The sequence below is a fragment of the Haliotis rufescens genome, unplaced genomic scaffold (assembly GCF_023055435.1).
Source record: "Haliotis rufescens isolate VD_foot unplaced genomic scaffold, xgHalRufe1.0.p SCAF_14, whole genome shotgun sequence".
NCBI classification, from domain to species: domain Eukaryota; kingdom Metazoa; phylum Mollusca; class Gastropoda; order Lepetellida; family Haliotidae; genus Haliotis; species Haliotis rufescens.
The window spans coordinates 25,029,270-25,049,116 of NW_025963824.1; the positions used below are offsets into that span (position 1 = coordinate 25,029,270).

Consider the following 19,847-nt stretch of genomic DNA (forward strand, 5'->3'; position numbering starts at 1 on the left):
CTCAGTCAGTCCTGAGCAACTCTACAGAGAAGAAGAGTGTGTAACTCTCAAAGCTTCAATCACAATTAATCACTATTCAGTTGATGATGTGACAACCAGGAAAAAGAAGGCAGCAGCATTTCTTCTTTTGATGCACCTCAGAGAACGTGATAAGCAACTCTAACAGGCCCAGCACCTCTTCTTACAGGTAAAAATTGTCTTATTTCACTTTGTCATTTCTTGCTATTTGCACCGACTCCGTGGTCTAGTGGTAGAGCGTCCGCCTGGAGAGCGGAAGGTCCGGGGTTCGATCCCCGACCGCATCATACCAAAAGACGTTAAAATATGGTACTTGTTGTTTCCCTGTCTGGCGCTCGGCATTAAGGGGCTAAAACAAGGACTGGTCGGGTCGGAGTCAGTATACTGTGTCAGCTTGTGTCTGAGTGGGGTATTCATGTTAAACTGTGGCATGGTATCTCAGTGTGCTAGCATTATAAATCGGCATCAGTCCAGACTAGTACAAGCAACCACACAAACACACACACTTACATGCACGTCGCTATATAAGTGCAATAATCTTGTGTGCGACGTTAAACCCCATTTCACCTCACCTCTTGCTATTTGCCTTTCTAGCATTCGACAATGTACTTATCTTGTTTTGCGTTTTATTTTCCAGGGCAGGGGCAAACCGAGGAGAAGGAGGAAACCGAGGTCTATGTGGGTCAGGAAATGTCTGTCTGACAAAAGAAGAGAAAGCTATGGCCACAATAGCTCTCTACTAAATGAGCTGAAGACAGAAGATGAGAAGGCCTTCTACAACTACACAAGACTTTCCAGAGGCCTCTACGATGAGGTGCTGCGAAGGGTAGAAGGCAGAATAGAGAAGAAGCACACATTGTACAGAAGGTCTCTCCCTCCTGGTCTCAAGCTGTCCATCACTCTACGACACTTGGCCTGTGGTGACAATTATCCAAGCCTGTCCCACAACTTCAGAGTTGTTCCAAACACCATCTCCCTCATCATTAATGAAGTATGCAATGCCATCAAAGCCGAGTTTGCTGCTGAGGTGATCCAGTGTCCTACTACAACTGAAGAGTGGATCGCCATTGCTGAGCAGTTGGCAATTTCCACACTGCTGTGGTGCTCTGGATGGCAAGCATGTGGCGGTCACCTGTCCTTGGAATACTGGCTTTGTGTACAGAAATCACAAGGGCTTCTTCTCCATTGTCCTCATGGCCCTGGTCGATACAGACTACAAGTTTCTCTGGATTGATGTCGGCTCTGATGGTTCAAGCATTGATGCCAGTATCTACAATGGGTCAGAACTGAAAGAAGGCCTGGAGAGTCTGAACAACATATTCAATCTCCCTGAAGAGAAGTCTCTACCTGGTGATGACGTTCCTGTCCCTTGCTACATAGTAGCACCCGTTTTCAATCAGAAACATGGAGCACCATGAGAGAATATTAAACTACAGACTCTCCAGAGCCAGGCGTGTAGTGGAGAATGCCTTTGGTATTCTGACCCACAAGTTCCGAGTTTTGCTGAGGACCATGAACCAGAGGCCAGAGACATGCAGAAAAATCATTACAACTTGTGTGGTCCTTCACAATCTCATCAGACTGAGGCCACCCACAACAACCTGATGGACTTGGAGGACCAGAACCAGAATGTCATCCCAGGGGCATTGAGAAATGACAAAATACTTCTGGATGTTTACCATGAGAGGGCAAGGAACACTGGAACCCAGGAGGGGAGGCAAATTAGAAGATACCTGGGCCACTACTTTACCCCAAAGGCTGGTTCAGTGCCATGGCAGGACAAGATGATCATGTAATTATTCTCACAAGGCAGTGACAGTAAAATGAATACAGAGACACTAACATTGTGATGATGAACAAATTATTATCACCTATTGCATTATAGTTTAAAGCAAAATGTGTATGAAGTAATAAATTTTGTTTTTGAAATTTTGATTGAAAAAAACTTGGTTTTTTTCGACTTATTAATAAAATAAAGGCCCAACATTTAAAAATTTCAAGTTCAAAAAGTAAACTCCCATACTACTTTAACATAGAAATTAAAATAAGTAAAAGATTTGTAAAGTAAGGATAACGGACCAAAAAAAGAACAAAGTGACAATTTTTATTATATGCAATCTCACGTTTCTGTGTGATATTTGCCGCTGAGGAGGCTGAGAAGGAAGTTGGGCAAATGCAGCCTGGCGAGGAGTAGGTACGTAGCCCTGAGTAGAAGTGCTGGCTGGCCTTACTTGGACAAGAAATGACATCTTTCTTGGATTTCCTCCCCCTTCTCTCTCTGGTTGGAGACTCAGTGGTGTCTTCTTGGACATCTAAATCATCAGTTTCCTCTGCTTTCCTCTTCTGAGTTCTTTATTCAACAGCCCGCTTGTTCCCTTTGCCTGTCCCTGCCTTGGGTGGCATGTTAAAGTTGAATCAGCAATTGAACTTCCCACGGTCGGCCGAAGGTTTTATACCATCGGGAGGTCACGTGACGCCTTCGTGACCTAGTTCGAACGCATCGTACTCTCAATACGACGTCGTGTAGCCATCGCGTGGCCTTCGTGTGTCCTGCGGGAATAAACTACTATAAAAATTCTCATCTTCGTGTTGCCTTCGTGTGTGGTTCGGGTGCCATCGTGTGACCTTCTATAGGCATCGTCCTTGGTTCGCCTGTTGATTGGTTGTTGACCAAGTACGGGGCCATCTTCGCGCGAAATTAAAAATCCCATATTCGTATGGCCATCTCGTGTTAATTTCGTGACAGTGTGACGCCTGCATTAGACAGGTTGTGAAGATATTTTAAATATTTAGATACCTTGGTTTGACATCAGACACACTTCGCTTTCAACTCTGCAACATTTCCAAATTACAGTTTCGAAGGACAGTCTTGATTGCAATCATCACTAAAGCAACATGACTGTTGCCTTTCTAAGACACTAATGCACATAACTGGAACAACTGAACAAGCAATGAGGAATGTGTCATCTTTTACCTACGGTGACATTCTGCGTTATCGGTTTGTGTGTGAGGGACCTTGTATTTATAATTGCTTCCGTACATCAAATGCTAATTTCCATCTAGTTTTTAGTTACCTATTAGACGGTAACCTAAAAAAACACTTCGACCTTTATTGTATCTTAAACATCATTTCAAAATGCAAACGCTACACCTTACGTTTATGGTCATGTTACATAATTTTAAATGCTAATCCATTGTATCAGATTGACGTTTCTTAACAAAATAAGTTTTCAGCCGCTTGGGGTGAAAGACTACCCGAGCGGAGGTTTCGAACTCGGATGTCCGCGCTTGTCACTTTCTGAGTATTAAAACTTAATTTTCTGATGCCACTGGTAGAAAATCCCAAACTTAACCGCGTCAGTTCAACTACCAGATCGCTGTTTAACTTGGCACACAGAAGTTGGTTATCTAATAATCGGTCTGAGCAAATTTCCGTTGATATGTTTAGACTGGCGTCGTGGCAACTTATACCTGTGTCGATTTGTAATACCCTCTGCATATTTTGATTGGGTCAGCTGTGTTTTAGAACTGACTAGTTTCTGTAAGTATTGCTCATTTGTATATATACGTCTGTCAGCCGTATCTCACGCTGTGTGGGTCCAATGTTCAATTGTTTACTCATTACTAAATGCTTAAGCTTGGTGATTATTTTTTTAGTATTTATCAATTTTATTGCCATTGGTCTGCCTATTAATATATGTTTTCGCCATCACGTGTCTATAATCACGCTCGCTATTAAAACTTTTGACAATTAAGAGTCAGCTCCTCTGTTGGTGAGGCTTTCCTCAAGCGTTGACTGCGGAATTGTTAGTTAAGCACCTTAAAGTTTATTTCTTAACCAATTTGATGTACCAACAACCATGTAGTACAGTGGGTCCTTTTAGGATTTATGTTAATGATATTTATATATGTAATAATTATGTATAACGTTACTTAGAGCGCACTAATTACCCCATAGATAAGAATGTTCTTTCTTATTATTAACGGGAACAAAATGTCGGCTACTCTTCTTTTGGGTCATAAATATATAAACATGGTTCATATAGCCAATCCCGAGTGCACCGTAACTGAGAATGAAGTTTCAACTTAGTGCTTTTCCTCATATACCCTTTCATAGACCATATTACTCCCCTTTGTTGTGCTTTCAGACGTTATGAGAAAATAATTCGTCCCTCAGTCCTAGTAAAATATGTTTGTATGAAACACATTTTACAGCCATTTACGTCAGAAGTTGAAAGGAGGTGAGGTGAAATTGGGTTTAACGTCGCGTCCAAGATTATTGCACTTATATAACGACGTGCATGCACGTGTGTGTGTGTGTGGCTGCTTGTACTTGTCCTGACTGATGCCGATTTATAGTGCTAGCTCACTGAGATACCATGCCGCAGTTTAACATGAATACCCCACTCAGACACAGTATACTGACTCCGAGCCGACCAGTCCTTGTTTTAGCCCCTTAATGCCGAGCGCCAGACAGGGTAACAACAAGTACCATCTTTTAACGTCTTTTGGTATGACGCGGCCGGGGATCGAACCCCGGACCTTCCGCTCTCCGGGCGGACGCTCTACCACAAGACCACGGAGGCGGCCGTCTGCAGTTGAAACATCGGAACCATTACCATAATATCCTTTTCAAGTACGTCACAAGTATGTCGTAACTTTTAGACCATAAAAAGCGTTCTCATTTTGGCGATGCTCATTTCACTGTCTCATACAATTCAGCCATGTAACGTAATCGATCATCAAACAACACTGGTGAATTACTCCAACTAGTTGTTGATTGTTAATTAGTCTGATCCAGTTACTTCGGCAATTTTTCACTTCCCCTGTTATAAAAATAATCACTTGAAATTACAGATTCCTGTTGTAGCAACAATGTATCTTACTTCGTGAATTAGCCGTCGTCCATTTAGGGGACAAGGCTTAGATAGATGCGGCAGCAGTAGTCATAAAACTGGCGTAATGTGGTTAAATGCATAATGTGCAGTGCATGTTTGTTCAAGCGCAACCCAACACTATTATCGACGTAGTTTCAATTTGAGAAGTCCTGCAAAGAATCGCAACACAACATCACAGTAACGGATCCTTCATTTATTAATTAATATTTTTCCCCGTTGTGAAAGAAACCCTGTTATGCTATTGAAGGAAAAAAACATAGTAACACATAACACTACTCTTATCAGAACTGATTTGACTTAAGGTAAGGGTACTTTGGTCGGGTAGACTGGTGTTCTTCTTTCAAACCATACAATGAATCAAAATATGTATACCTTCTCGATACCTCCCTTTTATTGCATTGTGTTGAGTCACCGTGGTGCTCGCAATAATTGTGACAAGTCAACAGGAAAATTAACAAATAACAATGCATGAAACAGCCAGTTTCATTTTTCAACAGTTTTCTTTTTCTAAACTGATATCATCCTGTGAAACAGGTTTAACATTGTTAAGAGGCGTACAGTTTTAGTCAACACTCAGATAACTTCCTGGTCCCAAACACGTCCACAACACGCAAAGGGTACGTCTAATCTCTACTAATTTGTGTTAGTTTTCCCCTTTGTTCCAGGTTTTTTATGACACACTATATCCAGAGGCGATTTGCCTAAGTTAATATCACTTTCTTTAAACAGTATCGAAGCAGGGTGCCTTGTGCGATTGATGTCATATTGAAGAAACCTGCAGCTGAAGTTTTATATATTGTTTCACCGCTTGAGTGTCGTCCTTTAGTGTAAATGTTTACGATGATAGAAGGGAAACTATATCCTTACCGTACGCTTTTCTACTGCAGTGTAGCTGCCACGTTTCACTGTGCATTTCGTGTTCGCAGTGTGAATGGTGACAGCTATTCTATGTGTAAAGGCTGTCCTGAATAGCGTTTGTTTCTGTAGACTGATATAGCTTTCGAGTTGCACTCCCTCTCACATACTTTCAAGACATTTCCTCGGATTTGCACCTTGCGTTCGAACCTACGAATTTGAAATCCACTGCGCGTCATAGGGAAGCAACTCAGCAGGTTTGTGTAACCTTAGGACGAGTGAGTTGGTTTTATCGCTGCTGTGAACATTGGCATGCCAGCTTGATGGGCGAGGGAGCCGAATTGGTGTAGGATCACTTTGTTGAAGAACACGAGCACGAGTATGGTGTTGACACAACCCGAGCGAATCTGGGATTCCAACCCACTGTCATTGGTTTCTGGCGCATTGATTTGCGGCCCTTTTGACAGCGTCTATAGTCTAAGAAAGTCTGAACACATTCTAGAATGTTCCATACCATGCTGGGTTAGTCTATGGCTGTTCTAGAAGATCCCAGATGACACTAGACACGAAAAGTATCTAAATATAGTACCTTTCTCACCGCTGCTTACAGTGGAGTCAGACAACAAACACACACTGTGTGTGCAAATTGTGTGAAAGACGGGTGCTATCGGTATAGAAGGACATTTTACATTTTTCGGGAACGCCTGGTGTCATCACTGACTTTTAGTGATCCATTCATAAAAAATTCACCACACCACCATTTTGTTGCGAGCATTATACTCACACACGTGTGTTTTTTTAATGTGTACAACACAAAATGGTTGTTTTATTATCAGGGTCTCATAAAAACACGTTTGTTCAACAAAAGCTTTGGTTTGATAGGATGGTGTTTTATTTACACATTTGTATTTAACTTTCATATCATATAATGTCACCAAATCTGTATTTCCTTCTGGACAACTCCCCTTTATTACATTCGTGCTGAGACACCATGGCGAGTGAACTTCATGTGACAGAAACACGTATCGAGTACGTGAATAAATAACTATGCTCCAGTCAAAGTTATCTATGTGGTTCGGCAAGTTAAACATGTAATATTGAAACAATTGTTATTTGGCAGTGTATTTTATTGTAAAACAATGATTGTAACGGTATTACCTTGTTGTTGTTTTTTAAGATTCGGTGGAAACTGGTTGCATTGCATTTGGACAATGATAATTTGTAAAGAATGTAGTTCTATTCAAAGTAAGCAGTGGTCAGGAAGTTATTATATGTTAATGTTATTGTGATGTGTAAACTGCCGAAATAGCATGGATGGATGTCAAGCATTATAGAAACATGTGAAATATTCTTTGATGCGATGGCACTGTATGGAAAGTTCTGAAGCTAGTTAGGCTATATAAGAGGAGTGGACGCGTGCCTGTCCCATCTCTCTCACATTTCCTCACATCATATTACACCAAGACCAGCTTTCGTGTGAGGATCACTTATCACTTGTCTAGGACTTTATCGGGAGCTTGGCCACTGTCGGTGGTGGGTGAATATATTATTATCACTGACTTTTGCTGTCACCACTTATTTTGTATTAATACTGACACTGATATCATATAATGAATTGGCATTGCAATTACTTAACAGTAATTTGATATTGATTTGTAAATCTAGTTAATTGTGTAATACAATTATTAATTGTATAATATTTGTTGGTTGTTTGTTGGTTTCACACTAAATTCTTTCAGTACCGATTTCTAGGTTAACATATTGTTTCAATCTGGGAATCAACACGTAACACAATGTCTCATTTCGAGACTGATATAAGGCAGGAATCAAAAGCGACAGAACCCTTTCTTTATTCGTAAGAATTGTGTGATTAAACCAAAGTCCATTGGACGATTCCGACTACGCCATTAGCATATGTTTATGAGTTACTATTGTAATGATGATACCAGGTCATGAGGACGGTACACATGCAGAGCCTTGTCAATAGTGAACCTTTGCAAGTCTACTCAAAACAAGTGCTAACGCCTCAAGTGATGTGACCCTGATCAAAAAACTTTCGAACGAAAGTCGTATGACGCGCTTTGAAATAATCGTAGAAAGATTATATTGAAGAAAATAAAAGTTGAAAATATGGTTTCACAGCTGTTGTGTTTATTCCTATGGTTTATAGGTGGAAAGCTCAAACAGTTTTGATGACGGGATGGCAGATATATATTTACTGTACACACTTTTCTACTGCAGTGTACGTGCAGCTCACTGTACATGTGCATGTTCGGTGCATGTGTCATCGCTGTACTATATATCTATACTGAGCAAACAAACGTTTTCGTTGCTTAGCTTGATATGTCTTTCACTTAACACCCTGTTATATTGTCATAATGCATGTCTACATGTGGTTATGAATCAAGCTAGAATGTATGCAGTGTTACCTAATCCCATTAAAATATTGATTGTTTTTTATGTATGTCTGAGCGAGTTAAACATCTACGACGCATGAGCCTTATTTCGGTCACACGGTGATTATGAACGCTGGAATTTATGCATTGCTACCTGTTCCTGTTTCAAACACTGATGGTAAACCTTGCTATCTAAGAGATTAGACATCGGTCAATTCACTTCCTTGTTACAAGCGCTGGCCTCCCAGCTCTGACCACAACAAACAACAGGTAAGTCTGATAATATCTCTTCCAATATCCTTCACAATCCAGCTTATTATTAATCTGTATGTGTTTGTTTATTTATTTAATGCCGATAAGTGACCACTGTGTCACCGTAGCCTGTATAGTGATATGGTAGGACAACGCCCACTTACACACAACTCAGGAATGAGATCATCACAATGTTGCCCTGATCATGACCAGCTGAACGTCCTGACCTTATTTAACATTACATGCGCCATACTCCTATCTCGCCTCACAGTCAAGACCAACCTTTTTAGCAAAATATCAGTGCAGGTTGATTTTAGGCCGCTTTTAACAATACTCCATTATATCACGACGGGTTATACCAGACATGGACTATGTGGGGATCGATCTCGGGTCGGCGTTTTAACCACCCTAGTCTTTCCAGACGCTCTTTAATGTAACTGGTGTGCAAGTAAAATAACCCCCTGAGTTTATAAAAATATCAAACAGGCCTCACTTCTCTTCAAATCTTGCATTGTGATTGTCTCCTCAGTTGTGCTCATGTGACGTAATAGCGTTTAAGGTGACGGCAATGCCTTGTCACATATCATCTGTCTCTTCACACTTTGAGTTACTGAAAGTCCACTGGCAGACTTAGATACATATCATGCAAATATTTTTCTTCGAAATCAAATCTTTGTCAATTTGTATTAACTGTGATATATATAGCATACGTTATTTAGTGGAGCCTACAAAAACGTTTCATGTTCAGATCCCAGTTTGGAACATCCGCTATAGCAACTCATAATGATCTTGTTCATATTTATGGAGGAATCAGTGTTTTAATGTTAAAGGTAAAATAGGAAGTTGCGGTATGACTTTGGAGGACATTTGGGGCATTCTGGTTCACTTGGTGTATATAGTCTATTCAACTAGACAGTCTTCTAAAGCCTTTTAGGCTTACGTTTTTATCATTCTAAATTTGAATTGGACAAATTAAAGTCAGAAAACATTGTTTTTATATACCCTGTCATTGCTCAGATGCTGATTTGACATTTTCTCGGATTTGCACCTTGCATTCGAAATCAGGCTCTTGGGATCCGCGCACGTCCAAGGGACGAATCTCAGCATGTTTTTGTAACCATAGGGTGAATGAGTTTGTTTTATTGCCGCTGTAAAGAGTATTGAACTTCCTCTTATATATTTTCAAGGCAGGAGTATTGAGTATGTATTGAGTTGACACACCCGGGACGAATCTGGGATTCGAACCCACGATCGTTGGCTTCTGGCACATTGATTCGCGGCCCTTTTGACGGCGTCTATAATCTAATATAGTCTAAATACCTTCTAGAAAGTTCCATACCATGCTGGATTAAGCTATAGCTGTTCTAGAAGATTACTTGACCCTTAAAACATCTTAATATAGTAACTTCCACTCCACTACTTACATTCCTCACAACTACTTATCGTTCAAATACAATCTTCTGAACTTCTACTGAATCTTACCAGAAACAATGCAACACAATTACAACATTGTTCAAATATACATCACACTGTCATATACCAGTCTTCTTAACTCATTTTATCAACAAGCAAATATATGATAGTAAGATCCGCTGTTGCAATTGCATGGTCACAAGAATGATTATATCACAATTATGATTATACCAATGACATACGATGTACATTTCTCATACAAACAGGTTGTATCGTGAATCAGTGAGTTAGTCAGTGAGTGTTGTTATATGCCGCCTTTAGCCATTTCACAGTGAGGGACACTAGAAATTGGCTTCATATATTGCCTATTGACCATACATTTTCGTAAGAGGCGACTAACGGGATCGGTTGGGTTTGCTCAGTGACTTGCATGTCATCGTGTCCCAGTTTCGTAGAACGAAGGTCAGTCACTGATTTGTCTGGTCATGACTCGATTATTTATATACTGCCTTCATAAAGCTGGAATAGTGCTGAGTGCCGGGTTTGACAAACACCCAAAAAATCAACATGAAAAGATTTATATTATGAAGGGAATTGTTCTAAGATAGCCCTCAAAACTCCCCAAAAAAGACCCGGACAGTGTCGGCGGGGACGTCACTAAATCTTTCGGTGTATGTCACCTTCTATGTAAACTTTTATTTGGTATGCTTATTGTTTATATCCTAAACAGCCCCGTGAAGATCTTGGTTTCAGCAACCCATGCTTGTCGTAAGAGGCGACTAACGGGACCGAATGGTCAGGCTCAATGACATGACGTCACTATAGATAATTTCGATATATGTCACCTTCAATGGGTGGTGCTATGCATGTAAGAACTACATCTACCAGTACCTTTGTGCATATATATAATATTATAAGTTATATTATTATTAATTCCAGAAAATGGAATTACCATGCCATCTGAAAAGGTGTGAGCAGCGAGGCTAGCTGATTTTTGGGATGTCACATGGTTCATGGTTCATAGTTTATATTCATGAGGGATGAGTGTTTGATGTTACAGGTCCAATGTTATAGTTTGGTTTGACGTTTGGGATATTCTGGAGGGTTAGCGAATGGGCCACTTGTTTTTATGGGTAACGCAAACTCCTTTTAATCACCTTTATTTTTGAAAATATCTTCAGAGCATGGAGGGGGGCAGTCGAGTAGCATAGTGGTTAAAGCGTTCGCCCGTCACGCCGAAGACCCGGGTTCGATTCCAAACATAGGTACAATGTGTGAAGCCCATTTTTGGTGTCCCCCGCCGTGATATTGCTGGAATATTGCTAAAAGCGGCGTACAACCTACCTCACTCACTCAGAGCATGGGATAGTGTAAGATAGTCTTAAGCCGTGTAAGATTTTAAATATCGTTTTATGAAACTGTAGGAAAATAGTGTTAAATAGTGAATCAATAACATTCATAACGTAAACTAAGCATAATATTTGAACAGTGAACTGAGGTGTCTGTTAGCAAACTGGATGTGTTAGTTATGACATGACACAAAGGAACAAAGGTCAGAGGATAGCGTAGCGTATTTATTCAACAAGCATGAGTGTTTCTGAGAACGTCGATACGCTCACAAGGAAGTATGATATACGTTTTCTGGTACACAAAAAGTTCATTTTAGTTCCCTCTGACACAGGTATGTATAGACATTGCCCCTACATTTTCTGAAACCTGTTTTAACATCCTTGACAACATAACAATTATGTATACATCAGTAACAAAGCACAATTAATTGATCGGTATATGTCTCCTTCAATGCAAGCTTTTGTTTGGTATGCTTATTGTTTATATCCTAAACCGCCTCGTGAAGATCTGGGTTAGTGTTGGTTTTCAGCAACCCATGCTTGTCACAAGAGGCGACTAACGGGACCGGTTGGTCAGGCTCACTGACATGACGATAATTTCGGTATATGTCACCTTCAATGTGTGGTGCTATGCATGTAAAAACTGCATCTACCAGTACCTTTGTGCAGAGATATATATCATTAGAACCTATATAACTATTAATACCCGAAAATGGAAATGACATGGCATCTGAATAGGTTTGAGCAGCGAGGTTAGCTAATTTGTTGGATTCATTTTATGTTTACAAGCAATCTCAAAGTTGCACCAACAGTTACATGTAGAACATCCGACTGTTTACGTGTTAAGTGGTTCTGGTTGGCTAAATGTGGCTGAACTTGTTTTCAGATTTCTTTGGACAAGCACATGGACGATGTTTCTGGTATATGTTCTACTACTTGCCTCATTGCCGGACTCCTCACAAGGTAGGTTCTTACAATGCGGAATCACACAGTTTAAACATCGGTGTTTTTATTCATACCTCAATTAGCTGAAAACAATACACAGTCAATCTTAAAATAAAAGACATAATTATCAAGGCATCATTTTGTGCCTAGGTGAGGAGAGTATGTTGTTTTTTATAACTGTATCACAGGTGTACAAATGGGTGATTGTTGGGAGACGTTAAACAAGAGGCATGCTCAGATATTAGATACTCGCAGTCATTCTATTTGTTTCTACAGAAGATTGTCACTGTCAGAATGGATGCACGAATTTCCCTGGTTCTCCTTGCCCAGGAACAATGTGCCAACAAGACTGGTTTGGGAGTTACTGCCAAATGCGTGAGTAAAAATTCAAGATAAATGTTTTCATTCGGAGAGCTGTATGCAGACATCTAGTAAGAAAAAGTGTGACTTTATTACTGCAGCATAAAATTGTTGTATCATGAAATACTGTGGAATATTATGAGTTATTATTGATATGCATGTATACAAATTATGGATGTAACAAAATAGTAATTATAGGCACCTCATATTCAGGATATGGGTCGAATTTAATATTCAGTCAGCCGAAGCACCCAAATAGCACGCAATTACCTGTACCTAATTTACATAATTTGTAATCAGATATATATAGGTCGGGTGGCCAACATTTTACCGAGCAACGGTCACATGCAAATTCTAAACATGTCCTACAACTGGTTTAAAAACGAGAACTTTAGCAAATGTTGAAGTAGCCTTTCGCAAAGAAGGAAAGGGATGTCAACAATGAGATTATTTACTTGGACGATGTAAAGAAAGTACGTTTTGTCTTCGTTTTGATTTTGAGCTATACCTTTTAGTACCTCTTTTAAAAATAAAAGTTTCTGAGTTGAATTGTTCAATGTGTTCGGCATTCTAAGATTACAAATGCTGCTGAGTACGACTGTGTTTTAATATTTGATCTATTTCGTTAAAGGCAACATAGCACGTGGAATGTCGACACGGCAGAGTAGCGAATTTCAACGATATGGTGGTCCCTTTCCACCTGACAAAGCTGTTGATGGCAATACTGACCAAACATTTGAGGATGGAAGTTGTACGCACACAGACGACACGACGTCCACAGGAGCATGGTGGCGTGTTGACATTCATACCACATTAGAGATTAGACGGATGAGAATATATCTCCGTAGTGACAGTGAGTCTGACATATGTTTAAATAATATACATTCTGTTCACGAGTAGGGGGACATGCGTGTACCAATAGGAGTACCCGCTCGTCGCTTTCTTTAGACGTGGCAGGATCCCAAGCCCCCATCCCCGAATATTACACAATTGGTCGTATTTAATTGTTTGTTGTTGAACGCCCACTAAGCAATATTCAAGCTATATGACGTCAGTCTGTAAATAGTCTAGTGTCGACCAAACAATCCATTAATTGACATCGTGAGCATCGATCTCTGCAAATCGGATGAGACGACATGCATCAAGCAAGTCATACATATGATATAAAGTAATTTCTTATGTAACACAAGGAATGTCTTGAAAATATATCACATCAAACTATTACTCGCATTGTTCTACAAATTGTGCTTGTTTTTCTAAATTCAACTTGTTCAGACGCCATAGTTCGAAATTCATAACATTTACAATTATCAACATCAAAAGGATAAATTGCAACATGCATGTATACCACCAGGACCTAATCGGGGTTACACATTATACCTATACACATCTTGTATCATCATATAATGGGGGGCACGGGTGGCCCAGGCGTCTCAGGCGCCGCGATTCGCTGTTCAGAGTAGCGTCACTTGGGCACGCCAGAAACCTATGATTTCGGGTTCGAATCCTGGTTCTCCACGAGTACGTTTCTTGGTTTGTCAGCACCATACCCGAGCTCGTGGGTTTCACCGAAGTAATAAATGTCTGAGACCTGCATCACTTCGGGCTTTCCTCCCACATTAAGCTGACACGCCGTGACATAACTGGAATAATGTTAAAAGCGGCGTTAAACCCAACTCACTCACTCACTCACTCATCACATAATGATTGTTGTTCACAGCGACTGATCACAACGTGGGCCTTCAGGTGAAGGTTGGTGATCAACTGTGTTACTCATTGTCTGGACAACAGACTGTTCTCAATATAGAGTGTGGCGAAGCTTTGAGTGGTTCATCTGTATCAATACGTGTCACTGGAACCTACCTGACATTATGTGAGGTGCAGATCTTCCGTGAGTTATCATGGTGACATGTCCTATTACTTATTATCAATAGATATTATTATTTTATAGCATTGAATAAGCACATCCGAATATAAACACGAACATAGGATAATGATAGCTGTCTTTAAATGATAACATTATAAGTAATAGATACTACGTTTAATGACAGTATTGTATCAGGGTATAAAAGGACAGTTGCGAGACCAAAGAACGAGGCGAAGAAACCGTTCCATTTATCCCGATAAAGTTATGTCACATCCCCCCCGACTCAAAGCACAGTCAAATACGCGGCTTCCATGAATAGCATATGGGCGTCTGTAGTGAACTGAATTTAGCCCAAAGGGCTCTTTTCACTTTCAACTATTGGTCCAAAAGTCCACGGCCCAAGCGTCTGTGTACATGCAGCCCAAACAGCACTGACGTATAAAGTGTATTCGTTGGAGTAAATACTCAGGACAAACTTGTTCTACATAGGTCCCAAATTTAAATCACAAACGTCTTTTGGGTCAGATTCATTAGGTGTGCTGATTTGCATCTCATAGTATGTGTACTTGTAGAATGCAGCGATGGATGGTTTGGAGATGACTGTGACAAGCAGTGTCAGTGTCAGAATACAGCTGAAGTATGTGACAAGGATACTGGCAACTGTAGCAGTGGATGTGCTGCCGAAAGACTCGGATCTGGGTGTCAGCAAGGTATGACAGAATGTGAAATTGGGAAATCGTCCATCTGGTAGATTTTCTCACTTAAAGCTTACTGTAAACGTAATTCTAAATCAATTTGTATTGAACAAACATTGTCTGTACAGTAAAAAAGTTTTGTGATTGTGATTTTTCAAATGACAATAATGAAACACAGCTAAGAACATAAAATGTCCTTGTGTGTGTATTGTATATTGTAGAATGCAACAATGGTTGGTTTGGATCTGACTGTAACAAACAGTGCAAGTGTCTAACTGCCTCTGAAGCGTGTAACAAGGAGAGTGGCCACTGTAGTAGTGGATGTGCTGCTGGGAAACAAGGTCCAGGATGCCAGCAAGGTTTGAAAAAATCGATTTATTACCATTTTTTTATCTGTAACAGTCTAATGAAAAGAAATCCATTCACAAGCAGTGCCAACTGATGCCATAATAGTGAATTCTACACTAGGTAATTGTTAAAAAACATTAATTTCGCATTTAATGGTTTATGTGAATGTAGTCATCTAGTTTTCCTGCTTAAAAAACACAGAATAAAAAGTCAAGAAGTATTTATATCAACCTATCCGTACAGATTGTGGCCAAGGTCGTTATGGCATCCAGTGTACCTCTACGTGTGGTCAGTGCCGTGGGTCTTCGGATTGTAAGAAGGATGATGGAACATGCACACAAGGTTGTCAACAGGGTTACAGTCCCCCTTTGTGTAGAAGTGAGACGTTATTTTATATATAGTCGGTATAATACAGTGAATTTCTTATGATTCTTGAAATGAATGTTGTCGCTTTGATTAACTGCGTTTGAAATGCCAGGTGTCTTCTGTCACGTCGTGGGTATAATGAAGCAGTAGCGTTTGGTGTTGTTTGGTGTAACACCTAGCTCGTGTCAAACTTACTAGCATTTTAGAAGATCTGGCAGTGTTGTATTTTAATAAATATCGATCTCTTTTGTTATGGCTCATGGAAAACACTATTGTGATGATCTCTAAGGCAATAACATTTCATGCCACCAACTAGTATGCATGTGTAAATGTATTTGGTAGCTGCTGACCGTTGTAGAGATATACTGGACATTCTGTTTGAAGTCGAACTGCATACACCCAAACGGGAAATGATGACATTAAAAAGGAAGATCATATAAGAATAAACTTTCCTTTCTATTTTCTAATTCCAAATCGCATTGCGTGGCGACGTCTTTTCACAAACCTGATTTTTTTTATCACTAGAACGGAAGTGATGTCATTTGAATGGAATTACGTATATTTTCGAAAGTAGTGAGAATATGTAATCAGGTTCGAAAAAGTTTCTTGACATATAGTGAATTAGACATGTTATGCTGGGTTTCACACGCTCTCTCTCTTTACGAATGGTTGTTCTGAAACTGTACTTCTGTAAATGTCACAATACATTGTGCGTATACCATATATTGTTTTCTTAGTTATAACACTACCTAATTTAAAATGTTTTATTGTTACCTTAGTCTTAACATAATGATTGGTCTGAATTCATATTACTGTAAATGACCCAAATCAGTGTGTATGTTATTTGTTTATTTCGTTGTTGAGGTAAATTGAAATCGTAGCTAGTATATTGATCATGCTTAATTTATACCTTCCCTGTATGTATAACCAGTAGGATGAACATACCTATTTCTAACATTAACCATTAAACATTAACAAATATGTTACTTCATAGACCAACACAAATAATCCCGCATTCTATTAACATTCCATTAAATATTGGATAAGAATATACTGCAGCAAATCAGTACATGATACACAATTATAAGCTTTGTGATAACAAACTGGCGAGAAAGTATGCATTTAAGGTGACAATGATACCAGTATTAAATACATCACCATCGAATAACCATTTCTTGTTTGTTTCATTTTAGCCAACATCAAAAACGGGTGTGTACTTTCTTTTCCCGGCAGTTTATATTTAATTACATCAATTGTTTCAATAGCATGTATCGCTGGGAGGTATGGAGAAGACTGTCTTCATACTTGCGGTCACTGCCAGATCAATGGCTCATGTAATGCCAAGACTGGACGCTGTGAAAGCAATTGCCAGCCAGGATATATGGGACCACTGTGCATACAAGGTAATAAGAAGTTACTTGGTTGTAGACCGCCTCCGTGGTCTAGTGGTAGAGTGTCCGCCCGGAGAGCGGAAGGTCCGGGTTTCGATCCCCGGCCACGTCATACCAAAAGACGTTAAAAGATGGAACTTGTTGTTACCCAAACTGGCGCTCGGTCTTTAGGGGCTAAAACAAGGACTGGTCGGCTCGGAGTCAGTATACTGTGTCTGAATGTCTGCATTGCGCGATGTAAGACCCGTTTTATCAGAACATAGACCTTGATTATCGATCAGATCGTCTTGACTGGGCGCCACTGTTTTGTTTCAAGCAAATGCAAGTGATACGAGAGGTGGAATCTGATTGGTCTAAAGGAGAGGCTCAGAAGGGACATAACTCGTAATAGCCATTGCTGGCGCTACGATAAAGCCCAGGAATTCCAGCCTAGTTCGGCAAGGGATGAAACTGGACTTTTAAAGTCAGTTAACTCCCTTGCCTCGGGAAGATGCACGTATACATCCACAGTATGCATGTTTTCAGAATGTGCTGACTACACATACGGTATCAACTGTTCCGGTGTCTGCAGTTGCCTAAACCAGTCTGGGGTATGTGATAAAGTCACAGGTGATTGTAGAACGGGGCATCAATCAACGACAACAGCAGCAGTAGGATCATCAGAAGCACAGCAGGGTCAAGGACATGAGGGTAACTATATAGCTAGTAGATTAGTTTCAGTAATGTGTAGATCCTGACTGCTAAGGTTGTGCGTGCGTCGGTGCGCGCGCATATGTATGTGTGAGTGTGCGTATGTATGTGTGCGTGTGCGTGTGCGTGTCTTGTTCGGGGGGTGGGGTGGGGGGGGGGGGTCCTTGATCATGATTTGTCAAGACCTTTTTTCTGTTTCACTGCCGTCCACACTAAGCATTTTGCTTTAATATTAAGCAGTGGAAGGGTTCGCACATAGGCCATGCACTGAGTAGGTTTCATTTAACTTTCTTTGGGTTATAAACGGCCTCATTCCATTACCTTACTCAGTATACATGCGTCACAATTACACAAATAACGGAGGTATGTATTCATTTTCTTACATCATGTTGCTTGAATATTTCAGATATCCGCCTCATTGTTGTCAGTTGCCTTCTGGCCATTTCGTGTGTGTATGCAGTAATAACAACTGCAAATAACTACAGGTAATACATGGAATCCAAAACAACGTACATGTGTGTATCACCAAACCTAACTCTTTCAACACCTATTGAAGGAACATATTTAAAAAGTAAACTTTAAGTTACTGTTTCCGATGCTGCTGTTCATAAGCTACTTAATCCTAAATTTCAGAATTAGATGCAGCATGAAGATACTCAAAGCTGAACAAATGCAAAAGTACTCAACTCTGCAGGTCCGTGGGGAATCGACTGTTTATGACGTCATTGCTGAGAGGAACGTGTATGCAAATGAGTCCATACAGAGGGATGGTGACCAAGATCCGAATTAAAAGTGACAAAGATACATGCGTGCATATAAACACTGTATTTAGACATCTTAGCTTAAGATCAGAAGTTCTTCACCTTTAACTCTGCAAAATTTCCAAATTAGAGTTTCAAAGGACAGTCTTGATTGCCTTTTTAAGACATTCATGCACATAACTGGCATAACTGAATAAGCAATGAAGAATGTGTCATCTGTTACTGAAACATACAGTGACATTTTGTGTCATTGGTTGAGTTACGAGGTTCAGATCGAGGGGCCGCCCCCTTGTATTTTTAATTGTAGTGATTCAGTTTATTATGTGGATACCGGATTCTCCGGCTGAATCGATGTGTGTGTCCCGGTTAACTGATCCAAGGGACGTAACTCGGTTTATCTTATGTATAAACGCACACGGTGCGATACTGCGAGCGGCCCGTTTCTTTGTATGCGGTATATAAAGAGTTATTGAAATACTAGGGTTTGTTAACACCATTAATGATCTAATTATATATCCGTTGTGTTCATTGAAATTCCTGCACTCTGATTAGCTGAATTGGTCATGTGTTATTGCATTCATTCCCCAATGAATGTAAAAAAATGAAGCCACGCCCACTTTTATCACTATGGAAAGTCGGTGAATCCCAATATCACAGTGGAGGGAATTCCCTTCGTCATGCGCAGGACATTTAGCGAAATTCATGCATAGCTGACCTACGCGGATTAAAAAAGTTTGCACATCGGTTTTTCGATTCATATATACCAACAGTCATTCTTAAATTGAACTATTGATATATGAATGAAATGAAAGCATTTGCCATATACTATGCTGACGGGGGAAAGTAATTGTTAAATAAAACTAATTTTATTCTGAAATTGAATAATGCATCTTTCAATATATATCCGAGAAGACATCTCCTCGACTTTAAGGTAGTGATTCACAATTTGCACTTACATGTGCATCTTCATGTACGACGCACAATCTGATGTGCGTGTGTTTGTTATGAGCATGATACTCACACACGTGTGTTTTTTATGTGTACAAAACGCACTGGTTGTTTTGCTCATAAAAACACACGTTTGTTTAACGCAAACTTGGGTGCGGTAGGCTGATGTTTTATTTATATATTTGGAATTTCAGTTTCATATCATATGTCACCAAATCTGTATTTACTTCTGGACAACTCCCCTTTATAACATCCGTGCTGAGTCACCATGGTGAACTTGTTGTGACAGTAATAA

General features: G+C 40.0%; 1 protein-coding gene across 2 annotated transcripts in view; it reads left to right on the forward strand.

Annotated features, from left to right (window-relative positions):
- LOC124131236 (receptor-type tyrosine-protein phosphatase T-like) overlaps positions 1 to 19,847 on the forward strand; it is a 236,164-nt gene that overhangs the window by 169,422 nt on the left and 46,895 nt on the right. Inside the window, exons 1-3 of one of the 2 annotated variants that reach the window (XM_048395186.1) lie at positions 8,412 to 8,437; positions 12,068 to 12,144; positions 12,403 to 12,501. In XM_048395186.1, coding sequence (XP_048251143.1) covers positions 12,093 to 12,144; positions 12,403 to 12,501 — 151 coding nt within the window. In that variant the 5' untranslated portion in view covers positions 8,412 to 8,437; positions 12,068 to 12,092. Of the gene's footprint in view, positions 1 to 8,411; positions 8,438 to 12,067; positions 12,145 to 12,402; positions 12,502 to 15,269; positions 15,408 to 15,639; positions 15,775 to 19,847 lie in introns of those variants that run through there. The other variant, XM_048395189.1, reaches the window with a different exon arrangement.